The sequence below is a fragment of the Oncorhynchus tshawytscha genome, linkage group LG16, assembly GCF_018296145.1.
Source record: "Oncorhynchus tshawytscha isolate Ot180627B linkage group LG16, Otsh_v2.0, whole genome shotgun sequence".
Taxonomy (NCBI): Eukaryota; Metazoa; Chordata; class Actinopteri; order Salmoniformes; family Salmonidae; genus Oncorhynchus; species Oncorhynchus tshawytscha.
Genome location: NC_056444.1, coordinates 72,647,497 through 72,665,201, shown reverse-complemented (window position 1 = coordinate 72,665,201; position 17,705 = coordinate 72,647,497). Strand labels below are relative to the sequence as shown.

General features: G+C 41.1%; 1 protein-coding gene across 2 annotated transcripts; it reads right to left on the bottom strand.

Moving 5' to 3' along the window:
* Window positions 1–3,466: 3,466 nt before the first annotated feature.
* LOC112216298 (zinc finger protein 217) lies at window positions 3,467–16,904 on the bottom strand. Of its 2 annotated transcripts, none has more exons than XM_024376188.2 (5): window positions 16,817–16,904; window positions 13,435–14,863; window positions 7,771–7,896; window positions 4,455–6,143; window positions 3,467–4,258 (listed from the first exon to the last, which is right to left on the bottom strand). In XM_024376188.2, exons 2-5 carry the CDS (start codon window positions 14,726–14,728, stop codon window positions 4,158–4,160), a joined length of 3,210 nt encoding a protein of 1,069 aa, XP_024231956.2. In that variant the 5' UTR covers window positions 14,729–14,863; window positions 16,817–16,904; the 3' UTR covers window positions 3,467–4,157. The 2 variants fall into 2 exon arrangements, with proteins under 2 accessions (XP_024231956.2, XP_024231955.2); XM_024376187.2 differs by having other exon boundaries at window positions 16,656–16,867.
* Window positions 16,905–17,705: the final 801 nt, after the last annotated feature.

Below are 17,705 nucleotides of genomic sequence, written 5' to 3'. Positions count from 1 at the left end.
AGGCCAGTGACAGTCAAATCTAAAGTACACAACCCATTGATGGTATACAATGTACAACCATCTTAACATAGGAATACACCACCAATCTACACAATTGTATACACTGTTTACATTTACTGATGGCCAAAATACTTCACGACCCTTTTATTACCCAAAACATGTCACCCTGCATCAACACATCCCTGATAACAGACACAAATCAAAGATGTGCAGGTAAGTATTCCTACACCAGTCTATCAGAATCATTGATTGTATAAAGATGAGAATGTACAGCATCCACACAGCACAGAAACACCACCTACCTCCGTGTTGCTGCACTCGAGTTTGTATACACTGCCCTCTGGCGTTTACTTGCAGTTAAGACATTATCCAGACAATGAACGAACCAAAGTACAGGTAACTGCCAAAATAAAGGAAACACCAACATATAATCAAATTCAATTTTATTGGTCAGATACACATGGGTAGCAGATGTTAATGCGAGTGTAGTAAAATGCTTGTGCTTCTAGTCCTGACAGTGCAGTAATATCTAACAAGTAATCTAACAATTCCGCCACAACTACCTAATACACACAAATCTAAAAGGCGTGAATGAGAATATGTACATATAAATATATGGATGAGCGATGGCCAAGCGGCATAGGCAAGGTGCAATAGATGGTATAAAATACAGTACATACATATATTAGTAATGCAAGATATTTAAACATTATTAAAGCGCCATTATTTAAAGTGGCATTGTTTAAAGTGACTAGTGATCCATTTATTAAAGTGGCCAGTGTTGGGTCTCTGTGTAAGCAGCAGACTGAGTTAGTGATTACTGTTTAGCAGTCTGATGGCCTTCCTGTGACATCGGGTGATGTAGGTGTCATGGAGGGCAGGTAGTTTGCCCCTGGTGAGGCATTGTGCGGACCGCACCACCCTCTGGAGAGCCTTGCAGTTGATGGCGGTGTAATTGCCGTACCAGGTTGTGATAAAGCACGACAGGATGCTCTCAATTGTGCATCTGTAAAAGTTTGTCAGGTTTTGGGTGAAAAACACATTTCTTCTGCCTCCTGAGGTTGAAGAGGCGCTGTTGTGCCTTCTTTACCATACTGTCTGTGTGAGTGGACCATTTCAGTTTATCTGTGATGTGTACGCCGAGGAACTCAAAACTTTCCACCTTCTCCACTGCTGTCCCTTCGTTGTGGATAGGGGGGGTGCTCCCTCTGTTGTTTCCTGAAGTCCACAATCATCTCCTTTGTTTTGTTAATGAAGTCCACAATCATCTCCTTTGTTTTGTTAATGTTGAGTGGGAGGTTGTTTTCCTCCAGCTTGATGATGAGCTTGGAGTGTACTATGGTGTTGAATGCTGAGCTGTAGTCAATGAACAGCATTCTTACATAGGTATTCCTCTTGTCCAGATGAGATTGGGCAGAGTGCAGTGTGATGGCAACTCCATCGTCTGTGGACCTGTTGGGGCAGAATGCAAACTGAAGTGGGTCTAGGGTGCACTTCATGATGACAGAAGTGAGTGCTACGGGGCGGTTGTCATTTAGTTCAGTTATCTTTGCCTTCTTGGGTACAGGAACAATGGTGGCCATCTTGAAGCATGTGGGGACAGCATTCTGGGATAGGGAGAGATTGAATAGATCCGTAAACACACCAGCTGGTCTGCGCATGCCTTAATAGGGCATTGGTTCACCACAAGCCAGAACAGCTTCAATGCACCTTGGAATAGATTCTACAAGTGTCTACAACTCTGTCAGGATGTAACACCATTCCATAATTTGCTGTTTTGTTGATGGTGGTGGAAAACGCAGTCTCAGGCGTCGCTCTTCTCCCCTAAGTGTTCATTTGGGTTGAGATCTGGTGACTGAGACAGCCATGGTATATGGTTTACATAGTTGTTATGCTCATCAAACCATTTAGTAACTACTCTTCCCCTGTGGATGGGGGCATTGTCATCCTATGAGGGCATAGGCATGGTAGCAAAAATAATTACATTAATCATAGTATGTTAATTGCGTACTTAACTCAGAAGTAACACCTATGTGGAAGCACTCACTTTCAATATACTTTGTATCCCTCGTTTACTCAAGTGTTTCCATTGTTTTGGCAGTTACCTGTACATGGACTAAGATATAACAGAAGATATGGCAATTTCTCAACATTGTACACAATGTATAAAATTTATGACAAAAACACTATGCTCATGTAAACAATTACAAAAATGATACACATTTTCAAAAATGTCAAATGATTTGTACATCAATTGCAGTGACATTTAACCAACATTTTTCATTTCTGCAGACTGAAGGTCTGAGTGTGAATGTTTATTGGATCCCTCTACTCAAGACAACAATTACACTTGATCTAAGTCAAAAGACCAAACAATGAGATCACAACATAGAAAAGTGAAAACTGAAGAAAAAAATGAATGCATGTATTGACATGACTATCATTTATTCGGCGAACGTAAACCACACTGGGTGAAATCACTGTGTAAAGTACTGTAGAGCAGCATAGGCAGACATAGCATTGCATCTCAAATAGGAGTAAATTCAACTAACCAGGTTAAGTCCAGTATCCGTCACCATAATTACCTAGGCTAATACATAAACCAAACTTAGATTTAAATGATAACTTAATAACCATTTGCTTATGAAAGCAGGAAAGGAGAAGTCTGAAACTGTCCATTTCCAGTGACAAAAAAAAAAAGTATCAAAAGTTGTTTCAAGGTTACATAAACAGGAAGGTGGTAGGCCTATAGTAAGACTTGGAAAGATACCTGTAGACATTTTCAAACAGCACAAACAAATATTATAAAACTACTCGTCTATGCCCCAAATGTCATTGACTCATGGTGATAGTCATACAACTCTTGAGCGATATTTCACTTTTTACATTGCACACACAGAAAACAAACAAAAAATGTACAGAAATAAATAACACCTTAAAAATTATAACAGCAAAAATATGAAATAACAGGTCTGGTGAGCCCAAATTGCTTGAAAATATCAGAACGCTTCCTACACCATGTACATTAATTTGTAACAGTTAATGCTTAAATGAAGTAGAATCGTAGAGCTCAAATTGAGTTCTGAAACCTGAGACAATTGTTTTTTCAGTGTACAATGTTGAGCAATTTCTGCAGTAAGGTATTCACTCTGCTCTCCCTGACTTATATACAGAATCAACAAGTAGTAGACCACAGCTTCAGAAAAGCCTGTGACAAAGCAGGCAGACAAGTTAACACAATCCAACCTGAGGCAAAAGACTATCTTAAGATCCTGCATGACATGAACAGAGTCCTGAATACCGTTTGGAAAAACAGTCGATCTAAAAAAAGAAACATCTGAACAGTATTCGTGCGCACAAAAACTGGAATCCCTCAGATATTCGGTCCATGTTTTACCACTGTTACAGCATAGTCGGTTGTGAGGAATCCATAGGCAGAACAGAACCAGCAGCCTTTTCTATGTACATTTCACATAATACCCAGTAGCAGGAATCCCTGGCTTCAGGCTCTGATCATGTTTATCCAGTGAATAACTACTACTTATAGGCACAGACATGTTGCTCCCAACTCTCCAAAATGCACTGGCTCAATAGTAGACATGATAGCTACTGCAGCTTCATATCATCACAAAAATAACTGCCTACTATGAGCGTCAACAAATTGAGTTTGAGGCAAGATATGTCAACATACAGCTTTTGTTTTGTAAACTAAGAACTCAAGCTGTAGGTCAGATAAAACCCTACCCAACATCAGTGCTTTGACAAAAACATGGTCCTTTGATTGCTGACTGTATGTCATATTAGACAGACCAGCGTATTAATAAACAAAAGGTAACTTCCTCTTAACACTTCTCATTTATACATGTTTTATCTAGTGCAACCATAACAATATGATATTCAAACAGTCATTTGTCAACTACCTCAACTGTTATATTAGATGGATGTGTATAGATCAGTGGGGGTAGGTCATTTATGGGTCAGGCCTTTCCTCCAGGTAAACTCTCAAAAGATGATTGTAGCATGAACTTCTCAGTGTATTTCAAACCTATGGAAGGCTATCAAATGTATTCTATTTATCTCAACACAGAACTTAAGACAAAGTTACTTACACCATGACCGGTGAAGTCAACCAGAACAATAGCATACCATTAGAACAGTTAAGCCCTTTTGTCAGTGGGTCCACTGCATTCATTACTGATGGGTCTGGAATAGGCTCTCCTCTGTAGCATACTAGCTGGGTAGAGTAATGGCCTACTCCCTAGGAAGAGAAGGACAATATTAGGAGTAACCCTAAAAGTAAGTTTGATACAAACCGTAATAATGGCAATATGATATAGCTGTCCAACTCTAATACGGAACCCCACGACATTTACAACTACACTAACATCATGAAAATGGGATGAATTAATTTCAAACGTGTAGAAAATACATAAGATAAAGCTTTTAGCTCATACCTCTTGGGTTTGTCTGCACTCCATGACTGGGGTTAGCCACAGTGGGATGGTAGAGGGAGGCCAGGTCACTGGGGGTGTAGGAACGGAGGATGTTGATCATATTCCAGTCAGTCTCCATGCTGCTGCTGCTTGCAGAGGCTGGAGGGTTGGACGCTTTGACTGGGGCATAGGCTTGCAGCCTGTGAGAGGGAGAGGCTACATTTCTTCCTGAGGGAAGCAGTCTGTTGTACCTGTCCTCCATCCTAAAGCCAGTATCAACAGTGTCCGTTTCCCTTCCGGGGAGCACAGAGAATCTCTGCCTCTTACTGGAAGGTTCACCACCAAAGTCCATTGGGGGAAGACTACCGAACCGGCTGGAGAGGCATAGCCTGGCAGCATCTGAGGGCCAGATTACAACACTACCGCTCCTCACAGGACCGCTTCTTAAGCCGCTTGCCACTCTGCTGTCCGATGGGCTCTGCCTCGGTCTCTCCATTACAGGTTTGCTATATTTTCTACCATTGGTGTTGGATTGTTCTGCTGGCTCTGTAAACCTGGATTGGCCCTGGCTGGTGGTAGGCGGCATCATCATCATCCTGTACCGCTGATTGTCCAGGCCCAGGGCTCCCATCGCCTTCCGGGGTTCATTGGTGAGAGACTGTTTAGGCCCATGAGGGTTGGAGGGGTGAGTCTTTCCTGTACGTTTTCCAGGAGACTGAGGGGTTGGGGATTTGGTCCGGCGAGGGTGTCTCCGATCTACAAGAGGCAGCAGGGTGACATCTTTGCCCTCAAGGGCAGGGGGGCAGCCAGTATAACGCTTCAGTTTTAGACTTCTGTTCTTCTTAGTTATGTCAGACTTCTCCTTGTGAAGCAGCTTCTTGTGCATGAGCAGGACCTCTGGGTACATAGTGCTGAAGGCACAGGACGAACAGGCATTGGAAATCAACACATTCCTTGGTATTAGGGTGGCGGAGATGGAAAGTGAAACTTTTAAGGACAAATTTAATGGGGCGCTGAAGCCCTCATCATTTATTTCCTTTCCTTCCATCTTCAGGTTAACAGGTACGGGGTGTTTTGTCTCCTGTCCTTCCATCTTCAGGTTAACAGGTACGGGGTGTTTTGTCTCCTGTCCTTTCATCTTCAGGTTAACAGGTACGGGGTGTTTTGTCTCCTGTCCTTCCATCTTCAGGTTAACAGGTACGGGGTGTTTTGTCTCCTGTCCTTCCATCTTCAGGTTAACAGGTACGGGGTGTTTTGTCTCCTGTCCTTCCATCTTCAGGTTAACAGGTACGGGGTGTTTTGTCTCCTGTCCTTTCATCTTCAGGTTAACAGGTACGGGGCATTTTATGTGTGCAGAAGAAGAGTAAGCAGCCGTAGAAATCAATTTCCCATACTCAGCATTCACTTGAGCAAGTGGGCTGGCAATCTTGACACCGATGCTATTAAATCTATCCTCTGGTTTCATAATGGCACAAGGTTTGGTTGCAGGCCTGACATTGGGAGTTGGCCACAGTTTGGATCGGTTGGGGACCCGTTTGTCATCTCTGTTTCTGGTGAATTCTTTCTCACTGGGAGATGGCACAGATATCACAGGCTTATTGGGGATGTCAGTGTAAGGTTTGTCCTTGTGACGTCTATCTAAGTGATATCTCAGTGAGGTTTTCTGGGCTGCAGCATAGTCACAGTATATACATTTGTGTGGTTTTTCACCTGAAAGACAAAAGAATTGCATAAGCATAATATGATCCTAACAGCAAATACAGTCTTCAGATGAATTAAATGCTGAAAGTACCTCATACAGAAAACAGGGGTGTAACGGTTTGGTACATATTGCTTGTCACCAAAAGCACTCACAAACTTCTACAGATGCACAATCGAGAGCATCCTGGCGGGCTGTATCACCGCCTGGTATGGCAACTGCACCGCCCTCAACCGTAAGGCTCTCCAGAGGGTAGTGAGGTCTGCACAACGCATCACCGTGGGGCAAACTACCTGCCCTCCAGGACACCTACACCACCCGATGCTACAGGAAGGCCATAAAGATCATCAAGGACATCAACCACCCGAGCCACTGCCTGTTCACCCCGCTGCCATCCAGAAGGCGAGGCGAGGTCAGTACAGGTGCATCAAAGCTGGGACCGAGAGACTGAAAAACAGCTTCTATCTCAAGGCCATCAGACTGTTAAACAGCCACCACTAACATTGAGTGGCTACTGCCAACACACTGTCAATGACACTGACTCTACTCCAGCCACTTTAATCATGGGAACTGATGGGAAATGATGTAAATATATCACTAGCCACTTTAAACAATGCTACCTTATATAATGTTACTTACCCTACATTGTTCATCTCATATGCATACGTTGATACTGTACTCTATATCATCGACTGCATCCTTATGTAATACATGTATCACTAGCCACTTTAACTATGCCACTTGGTTTACATACTTATCTCATATGTATATACTGTACTCGATATCATCTACTGTATCTTGCCTATGCTGCTCTGTACCATCACTCATTCATATATCCTTATGTACATATTCTTTATCCCCTTACACTGTGTATGACAGTAGTTTTTTTTTGGAATTGTTAGTTAGATTACTTGCTCGTTATTACTGCATTGTCGGAACTAGAAGCACAAGCATTTCGCTACACTCGCATTAACATCTGCTAACCATGTGTATGTGACAAATAAAAAATTTGATTTGATTTGTAATGCCTGATGAGAGCACAATCAGGAATACCAACATTTCACTTTGCATTTTCTTAAATGATTACTCATCAACAACACTAAAATAAAGTGCAACATGTGTATGAAATCAATATATAAACATTGTTAAGAAATTGTATAGGCCTATGCTGTTTTCTTACAAAAGAACAGAACTAGTTCCTGGTTGCGCCTCAAAAGGACAGCCTGAAATACAGCAATTAAGGTTGTAATTTTTATTACAAAGCGATTTACTCAAGAGGCATACAACGCAGCTTCGGAATAGCCTATAAGCCTAGTGTTTACTTAATGTTGTATGTATTAATTTGGGTTCACAGTGCGGACCAAATCGAGGTCCCATTACCGAACGGTTCAGTACAGTTACACCTCTAGCACTCAGAGTAAGCCCATCCAACTTCATGTTAAACCTTAGAGCCAAATAACAGCTATAAATCTCAACTTACATTTCCCAATTGTGCAGCCTATTTCAAGTTCCAATGTCACATGCACAAGTACAGTGAAATGCCTTTCTTGCAAGCTCTAAACCCAACAATGCAGTAATCAATATCCATGTAGGACCACAAATAACAAATCAGGCTTCCCAGCATTACATAATGTTTACCTGTATGGGTCCTGAGGTGAATGTTGAGGTAATAGCTGGAACGGAATGTCTTGCCACAGTAACTACACTCCCTGGAGGACACAAGATGTTTCACCTTCATTTGATCAAATCCATCTTCACTTTTATCTGTAGAGAAAACAAAAACAGGAGATTGGGTCATGTGAAGAAATCAAATAGTCTACTTACAAAAACTTCTGTGAAGCAAGTGGATTTGCATAACCTGTAAATGACCAGTAGAGAGAACCGTTGAAAATAAATGACCATTTACAGGTTTTTCCCAATTTATACACACTAAAACTGGCCCATGAGGGACAACGACCCAAACCTGTAACTAATTTACCAGAAGCATACACCAAATTGGAATAGTACTGGCACATGTTTTGTCTTACACTGAGATTGCAATTTTACAAACATTTCGCAAAATAACACAATTATCTATCTTTGGCACGACCTTCACAACTAAAATCTTGTGTGCAAGTGAAATGCAACACTGTTCAACAAGCTAAGCTTAATTACCAATTTATCACTTTTACACTTCACAGGTAGAGGTGGGGGTAGGTGTATAGGTATAGGAAAATCAGGAACAAGGAGAGTAATCTCTGACGAAATTCAGGCAAATGTGGTTTGACCTTGGGAGAGACTGGGCAGAGAGTGCAGGCCAATCTGAGCCGCTTCACCGTAGCATCTATTATCTGGACGTTCCAAAATGAGAATAGGTCCAATGTGTTCAGTACATAAACTCAGCAAAAAAAGAAACGTCCTCTTACTGTCAACAGCGTTAATTTTCAGCCAACTTAACATGTGTAAATATTTGTATGAACATAACAAGATTCAACAACTGAGACAAACTGAACAAGTTCCACAGACGTGACTAAAATAAATGGAATAATGTGTCCCTGAACAAAGGAGGGTCAAAGTCAAAAGTAACAGTCGGTGTCTGTTACTAGAATGTGGCCACCAGCTGCATTAAGTTATTGCTTTGAGATGTTACCTCACTCTTCCACCAGGCACCTGCAAGTTCCCGGGCATTTCTGGGGGGAATGGCCCTAACTCTCACCCTCCGATCCAACAGGTCCCAGACGTGCTCAATGGGATTTCGATTCGGGCTCGTCGCTGGCCATGGCAGAACACAGACATTCCTGTCTTGCAGGAAATCATGCACAGAACGAGCAGTATGGCTGGTGGCATTGTCATGCTGGAGGGTCATGAAGGATGAGCCTGCAGGAAGGGTACCATATGAGGGAGCATGTCGTCTTCCCTGTAACGCACAGCGTTGAGATTGCCTACAATGACAACAAGCTCAGTCCAATGATGCTGTGACACACCGCCCCAGACCATGCCACACCCTCCACCTCCAAATCGATGCCGCTCCAGAGTACAGATCTCGGTGTAACGCTCATTCCTTCAACGATAAACGCGAATCTGACCATCACCCCTGGTGAGACAAAACCATGACTCGTCAGTAAAGAGCACTTTTTGCCAGTCCTGTCTGGTCCAGCGACGGTGGGTGTGTGCCCATCGGAGACGTTGCTGCCGGTGATGTCTGGTGAGAACCTGCCTTACAACAGGCCTACAAGCCCTCAGTATAGCAGACCGTCTGAGCACTGATGGAGTGATGTTCGGATGTACCGATCCTGTACAGGTGTTGTTACACGTGGTCTGCCACTGCAAGGACGACCAGCTGTCCGTCCTGTCTCCCTGTAGCGCTGTCTTAGGCGTCTCACAGTACGGACATTGCAATTTAATGCCCTGGCCACATCTGCAGTCCTCTTGCCTCCTTGCAGCATGCCTAAGGGGACCCTGGGCATCTTTCTTTTGGTGTTTTTCAGAGTCAGTAGAAAGGCCTCTTTAGTTTTCATAACTGTGACCTTAATTGCCTACCATCTGTAAGCTGTTAGTGTCTTAACGACCGTTCCACAGGTGCATGTTCATTAATTGTTTATGGTTCATTGAACAAGCATGGGAAACCGTGTTTAACTTCTCTAGGCTAGGGGGCAGTATTTGGAATTTTGGATGAAAAGCGTGCCCAAATTAAACTGCTTGCTACTCAGGCCCAGAAGATATATGCATATAATTGGTAGATTTGGATAGAAAACACTCTAAAGTTCAAAAACTGTTAAAATAGTGTCTGTGAGTAAAACAGAACTGATTTGGCAGGCGAAAACCTGAGAAAAATCCATCCAGGAAGTAGGATTATTTTTTGTTTTGTAGTTTTCTATTCAATGCCATTACAGTATCCATTGACTTAGGACTCAAATTGCAGTTCCTATGCCTTCCACTAGATGTCAACAGTCATTAGAAATTGTTTCAGGCTTGTATTCTGAAAAATGAGGGAGTGAGAGCAGTCTGAATGAGTGGACCATGCAGTGTCACAGAGCTTTTTCATGCGTGCGACCGAGAGAGTGCCTTTCTTGTTAACCTTTTATATTGACGACGTTATTGTCCGGTTGAAATATTATCGATTATTTAGGCTAAAAACAACCTGATGATTGAATATAAACATCGATTGACATGTTTCTATGAACTTTACAGATACAATTTGGATTTTTTTGTCTGCCTGTTGTGACTGCGTTTGAGCCTGTGGATTACTGAAGAAAACACGTGAACAAAACTGAAGTTTTTGGATACAAAGAGACTTTATCGAACAAAACAAACATTTATTGAGTAAATGAATGTCTTCTGAGTGCAACCATATGAATATCAAAGGTAAGTGATTAATTTTATCTCTATTTCTGACTTGTGTAACTCTTCTACTTGGCTGGTTACTGTTTGTAATGATTTGTCTGCTGGGCGATGTTCTCAAATAATCATAAGGTATGCCTTCACCGTGAAGCCTTTTTGAAATCTGACACCGTGGTTGGATTCACAAGAAGTTCATCTTTAAACCTATGTAAAATACTTGTGTGTTTTCTGAATTTTTATAAATGGGTATTTCTGTATTTGTATTTGGCGCTCTGCAATTTCACTGGATGTTGGCCAGGTGGGACGCTAGCTTCCCACATACCCTAGTGAGGTTAAACCCTTTACAATGAAGATCTGTGAAGTTATTTTGATTTTTACAAATTATCATTGAAAGACAGGTAAACTCAGCAAAAAAAGAACAGTCCCCTTTTCAGGACCCTATCTACTACTTGACAGTAGTACAACATAAAGCACAGTAAAGACTGTAGATTCCAATACATACTGTAAGGTGAAACAAAGTCAATGTTTCATGTACTGTATGTATGTTTCATGTACTGTTTGTATGAAATTGGGGGCTATACTACTTTGTAACATGTTTATGTTGTATACTGTATTACTGTAGTGTATTATATTTTTTGTAGAAATGAAAGACGACAACCACGTGGTGGTAAAACGCGTCTATTTACAGACGAACAAGAGGCTGCTATTGTGCAAATGGTAGTTGAAAATAATGCTATAAAACTGTGGGGAAATCCAACAGATTATTGAAAACCCTGCCATCTTCCACAACATCAGAGTGAGCTAATCAACCATAGCCCACATCTTGCATTTGTGTTCCTTTCTTGTTTGAGCAAACACAAAAAATACACAATATATACTGTAACAAATTATTAGTCTTTACACTGAAATAGGTTCTGATAGTAGTAGTGATGCACCAATATTACATTTTTTGACGAAACCGATATCCAATATTTTCCTTGCCAAAAACAACCATACTGCAGCCTTAAGCATTCTAGTACAGTTAAATAGTTAACACACACACACGGACGCAGAGGTCTAAGGCACTGCATCTCAGTGCAAGAGGCGTCACTACAGTCCCTGGTTCGAATCCAGGCTGTCTCACATCCGGCCGTGATTGGGAGTCCCATAGGGCGGCACACAATTGGCCCAGCATCGTCCGGGGCGTCATTGTAAATAAGAATTTGTTCTTAACTGACTTGCAGAGTTAAATAAAGGTTACACACACTACATTGATCAAAAACTAATTTTGTTGCCATTTACGTATGTACCCATTACCAGTAAAACATAATCAAAACCGATTTCTTTCACTTACTTGCTGTGCTGTTTCGTTGTTCATTTGTTCAGTTGTTTCATTTTCAAATCAGGATTTCTATGGAACACCGTTTGTCTTTGCGTGTCAAAAAAGATACACGTCAAATAACACGACATAATCCATTTCAGTAGCTATAGTTAGCGAGCTAACTATATAGCTAGGTGTCATCTAAAATAACCCTAATTCATAAGACAGTTCTTACTTGATTAATGGTGGCCGGACCCATCTATGTGAAGCTAGCCACAATAAGGATTAGCCACAATAGTGGATTTGCGGTTAGCCTTCAAAAGTGAAGTGTGGCATAATTGTACTATATGTATTCATCTGCATCACTGTCAATGACACACTTTTATTTTAAAGGCAAACTGTAAATTCCACTATTGTGCCTAATCCTTATTGTGGCTAGCTTCACAACACATAACCGGGTCTGGTTGTGCCTCACTAGCCAGATGAAGCTAGCTGGCTGCTTATAACGTTAGCTTTGGGCAACAGGGTTAAGTAGCTGGCTAGCTATTTAAGTAAAAATTCAATAGGCAAACAACAAGTGGCAACCTTGCTAATACTTACAAGGATTCCTAAATCATTGCTAAGAATAATGAAAATGACTGCAGTTTTGACCGGTCATTGTTTTCAGGCTGGTTATATTGGTGCTAGCTAGGTACCAAGCTAAAGCTAGCTAGTTGCAGTCGAACAAATAATGCTTTATTACCAACGCGGTATTGTAAACATCATTTGTAGCCGGTGTTTGCAGACTTTTGTACAGCTTTGACAGTGCTACTCTTATCTTTTTTTGACACGCAAAGACCCAAACGGCATTCCATAGTATGTATATCGTGACTCTAATAGCAGTGACACTATTACTGTGTAACTCCGGTACGGCAACATCTGAAAAATAGTACACATGGTAGTGTGTACCGGTGCTTGACCAGTCTGCGAAAGCAAACATCACCCATGGTTGATTGTCAAGGGCAATGAATTCCATTATCTTGGAGTTAATGGATTTCGCCTTTGAGTTGTCTCAATGAATTTTCCTTACTCTTTCAAATGACTGCTCGACTTGTTGACTGCTCGATCCACACAGCAGACATTGTGGGCTAGGTTTGGAATGCTGTGTTGCACGTGTCGCGAAAAATTTACGTGCCGTTATTACGTAATTACTCTGAACCACTGTATTAGCAAAACATTTACATAATGCACTGACAAATCATATTTTAAAAAGAATCACTCTAAAATGGTTCAATATAATATTCCATAGGTATGCACGGTAGCTATGACATCGGTTTTTAACAAACCGATACCGAGGATGGCATTTTTAGCTAATATTGGCTGATTCAGAAATGTTCACCGATATATCGTGCATCCCTAGTGTGTTGAATATGTCATGTTGAATATGTCATGTTATTTTTTTTCTCATTTGTAAGCAGAGTTTCATTTTGAGCAGGGAGTACATGATGTTGATTTCTGTGTTTCATTTTGGAAGATGTCTGTGGGGTTTGGGGAAATTGGCTAACTGTTTTGTGATCAGAGTTTTGAGTACTGGAGATGTAGTTTCAGCAAACGTGTTTTAACAATTGGGAAAAACTGTAAATCCACCTTTCATCATTAGAAAACAAATGGTTGTTTCTTAAACATTAAGTTGCTGTATTTACCTGAAAATAAGGCATCTCCCGGTGCTCCGTCATCTGACCCTTCTTCAGACCCCTCTTCTTTGGGGGACTCTGCTCTCGAGAGCTTGCCATCAATGAAGGCGGTGGGGCTCTCCGCCTCACCCCTCTCCCTCTTGTGCACCCTGGAGTGGAGAACAAGCTGGTGGTACGTCCTGAATGTCCTCCCACAGTCCTCACAGTGCGTCGGCTTGTCATTTCGACTTGACTTCTGATTAGGTTCTGGTGATGGGGTCTCTCCAGCAGTCTGTCTGGATCTCAGTTCTCTACCCAAGTTGTCTTTAACACACTTGTTGTCACCTTCTTGGCCTTCTGACCAGATGTTTGTCAGTTCTTTATCTGAGCCAGAGTCCTCGTTGTTAGAGCTGTGGTCTTGGATTAGGCCTAGATCTTTAGCCATACTTGGACAAACTGCTATCTTTCCCTTGGTGGCAAGTTGCCAGGCCTGGTAGGTGTTGAAAGGGTCTAGTTGAGCAATCCACCTAGAAGATCTCTCTGGTATAGTACTTTTCTCAGAGAGGGGGCGAAGGTTGAGTACCTGTAAAAAACCTTGTTGACTGAGGGGATCTTCCTGTCTATACTTCTCTCTGTTTTCATCAGCCTCTAATTCTTTTCTATGTACTTTGCTGTGTTCCACCAAATGGTGTTTATCGGGAAAAAAGAAGCCACAGGTAAAGCACATTTTATAAGGGGTGATTACGGGCTCTGGGACTTGGTCTTGGATGACTTCATTGATAATAACTGGACCATCCAGGTTCTGCTGGGCCTTAGCCTTATGGAACCTCATATGGTTCCTGAGAAACCAGGGTTCTTTGAACCGCCGGCCACAAAAGTTACAGTGAAATGTGAAACAGTCCTTGTGTGTCCTCATGTGGCTCTCCAGCTCACTGGCACCCTCTGTGGCCTGATCACACACAACGCAGCTAAATACCACCTCCTTCACAGATGGCAACCTGGGTTTGGACCGGGCCCTCTCACCTGGGATCAAGAACTCTGCCTCCACACGCAGAACTGTTGTTTCGAACAGTGTTGTGGGGTGCTGGGTCAGGACGTGTGGGCCCAGGTCATCTTGGTGTGTGAAGGTCTGGTCACAAAACATACAGTCCAGGGCTTCCAGCAGGCTTCCCTCGGGCTGAGCCTCAGCTTTGTTAGTGATGGTGGCACTGTGAGGAGTCATGCTGGAGCCAGACCCTGGCATGCTAGCACCACTACTAATATTTAGAACGTCTTGTCCAAGTCCATCTGGACTTTCCACATATGGCAACAGGTGAGTTGGCATTTCCTCAAAAGTTGCAATTGATCTATATACTTAAGTATTCTATAAGTAAGGAGTTACTGGATGACGTTTCTGAATATCAATGTGGAAGATTGTCAGTGATTCATCCAGGGGAGTTAGGTCTTAGTAGGTAGATTCCTGTAAAACACAAAATAACAAGGAAAAGGTTAGGCTAATGTAGTATCATCATGGAATAGTGCTATCCGGGGATACTTGGGACATCCCTACCCTAAATCCTAACCTTAACCATTTTACATTTAAACTTCAATGGGGTAGGGACATCCCAAGGATCCCAGAGAGCACAGACCTATCATTATGGCAAGGTGAGGCCTATGAATGCTAGAAGGCACCAAGCTACCTCAAAAATCGCTTAAGTTGGAGACTTTTATCTCCCTCACCAACTTCAAACATCTGCTATCTGAGCAGCTAACCGATCGCTGCAGCTGTACATAGTCTATCCGTAAATAGCCCACCCATTTTTACCTACCTCATCCCCATACTGTTTTTATTTATTTACTTTTCTGCTCTTTTGCACACCAATATCTCTACCTGAACATGACCATCTGATCATTTATCACTCCAGTGTTAATCTGCAAAATTGTAATTATTCACCTACCTCCTCATGCCTTTTGCACACAATGTATATAGACTCCCCTTTTTTTCTCTACTGTGTTATTGACTTGTTAATTGTTTACTCCATGTGTAACTCTGTGTTGTCTGTTCACACTGCTATGCTTTATCTTGGCCAGGTCGCAGTTGCAAATGAGAACTTGTTCTCAACTAGCCTACCTGGTTAAATAAAGGTGAAAAAAAAAAATAATAATAAAAAACAACAAGGAAATTTAGTTCTCAAATTGAAACTGAATATGAGATTAATTTCCTCTCAGCATATAGTACTGTGAAGAATGCATCATTTTATTGCACATGGCTACATATTTAACACATCATTTGACAGTTTGCCATTAATGCAAAGCCTTGGCTTGTGGTTATATTTTTAGCAGTTGGATAAAATGTGGAATAAATGGACAAACTAGATACACAAATACCTCCTAGTTAAAATTATGGCATTGCACAAACAGTTTGATAGTCTCTACAAACAGCTTGTAATTTAAATTAAATCATGAAATATTATTTTAACTATTTTGGTTTCCACTTCCATACTGAAATAGCAGAATGTGTTCATTATTTGTTCAACAAGCCATGACAAGATGACCTGTGTTGGCAATCAGTGGAAGTTGTCGACTAAGGAAGTGTCATCAAACATCATGAGAAAAATAATATAGTCTTAAAATATTAGTCTTCTGTGACCCATCCCAGTCGGCCACCTATTTTTATATAAGATAGTAAAGTAGCACGTTATTTGACTGATGTTTAATCAGCTAGGCAAACAGGTCTCCAATTTGTTATCCAACACATGCAACGTGATAAAAGACAAATGAGCCACTCGTCGAGTTAATCCAAAGGTTATGAATCTGTAATGCATGCCAAATTAGAAGGCTAATATGTAAAGGCTTAAAGTACATAGCTAGCTAGTTATTAATGTCCCACATAAAAAATAAATCGTGCTTTTCTATTGGATTATTTTCAATATTGTTAGAACTCAATAGTCACTTCTGTAACTCATTCTGCTACATCCTACTAACGTTAGCCAGTTAACCACTGATAGGAAGTTGCTGTCCCCGTGTCTATCAAACATTGCGAAATTCAGCAAATTAGCTTTCTAGCTAGCCAAGCACGGAAATTCCTAATTTAACATGCAAAGACATAGTTAATGGGTGAAAGGTAGGAAATAAAACAGAGATCCTAATTAACCATCATTTGAGGTCATCTTACGAAATAGTTTAATAACATTAGCTAATTTAGTTAGCTAGCAATCAATCAATCAATACGCTCGTTTTATATAAACTGCAGATAACTCACCAATACCTACCAATTCAGGCTTTCCAGGTATACTTTCAATTAATCGAAATTATATATCTAAGTGAAATAAACTGCGTGTTACATCCTGTCGCTAAACTAGCTAATTCATGAATAATAGCAGCTAGCCAAATTTGTTCACCTTCCTACAATTTTAGGTCATATTGTTCTTACTCAATGTTTGCAAGTCGCTATGTGGAGCTGTTGAATTGTGAGGCGCGCGCTCAACGAATCGGGGACAGAAGTAGCGCGTGCACTACAGCCCCAAAAGCGAAACAGGGACAACAGTCGAGTGGTCGCAACTTTTGACAAAGTAAATAATTATATAAAGTAAAATGTATAATACAATGTAACATAATTACATAATAAACAATAGTGGGGCACACACATATGTATCTATTGCACACACATATGTATCTCTTATGAAAGCAAGGTAACAGAACGTCTGTAGATCTATTACAAAACACAAGAACAATAACAAGGTGAACTGCCCAAATGTAATCATTGTAATGGCGGTTGTGTCATGCGGATGGTTAGTCACCTATTGAGGCCTAGATAAGATTATTGGCTATTTGTTGAAAGATAACAGTGTGATTCTATTCTGTATATGAGATGGTACACATTTGGTTGTATCCTACATAATTTCCCATTTGAGACAGTCACAGATGGTTAGCAAATAGGCCTAAATAAAATAGCAATATTTTATGAACTTTGTTCCAAGCAAAAGTCTCAACGTCATGTTGTTCAGACAAAGAGTTGACTTTTACAAGTCTCTCACTCCACTTCCCATTGCAACAGAACAGAGCACGGTGTGGAGAGGGGGGATGGGGACCTGCAACTCACAGCTACATGTGGGATGATGTGCTATGTAGCAACAGGTCACTGTGTGTTTCCAGCATTGAATGATAGCCTTATAGCTTTCTATTTACATCAAATTATCACTGCAAAAGTAATTAGGCTATTCAACCCTTTTTTCTTATTTGAGATACACATTTGAATGTTTTTTGGAAATCAGGTTATATTTTAGTTTTGGTCAGACTATTGAAACTCAAAAAGTATTCAA

Bases quoted from the DNA above. Each gene is read 5' to 3' on its own strand.
- LOC112216298 (XM_024376188.2), bottom strand. From the start codon at position 14,728: ATGCCAACTCACCTGTTGCCATATGTGGAAAGTCCAGATGGACTTGGA. The intron at 7,897-13,434 runs GTAAATACAGCA...TTTTCTCTACAG, and splicing joins GGGAGATGCCTTATTTTCAG to ATAAAAGTGAAGATGGATTT. The intron at 4,259-4,454 runs GTATGAGCTAAA...TTCTCTTCCTAG, and splicing joins AGTGCAGACAAACCCAAGAG to GGAGTAGGCCATTACTCTAC.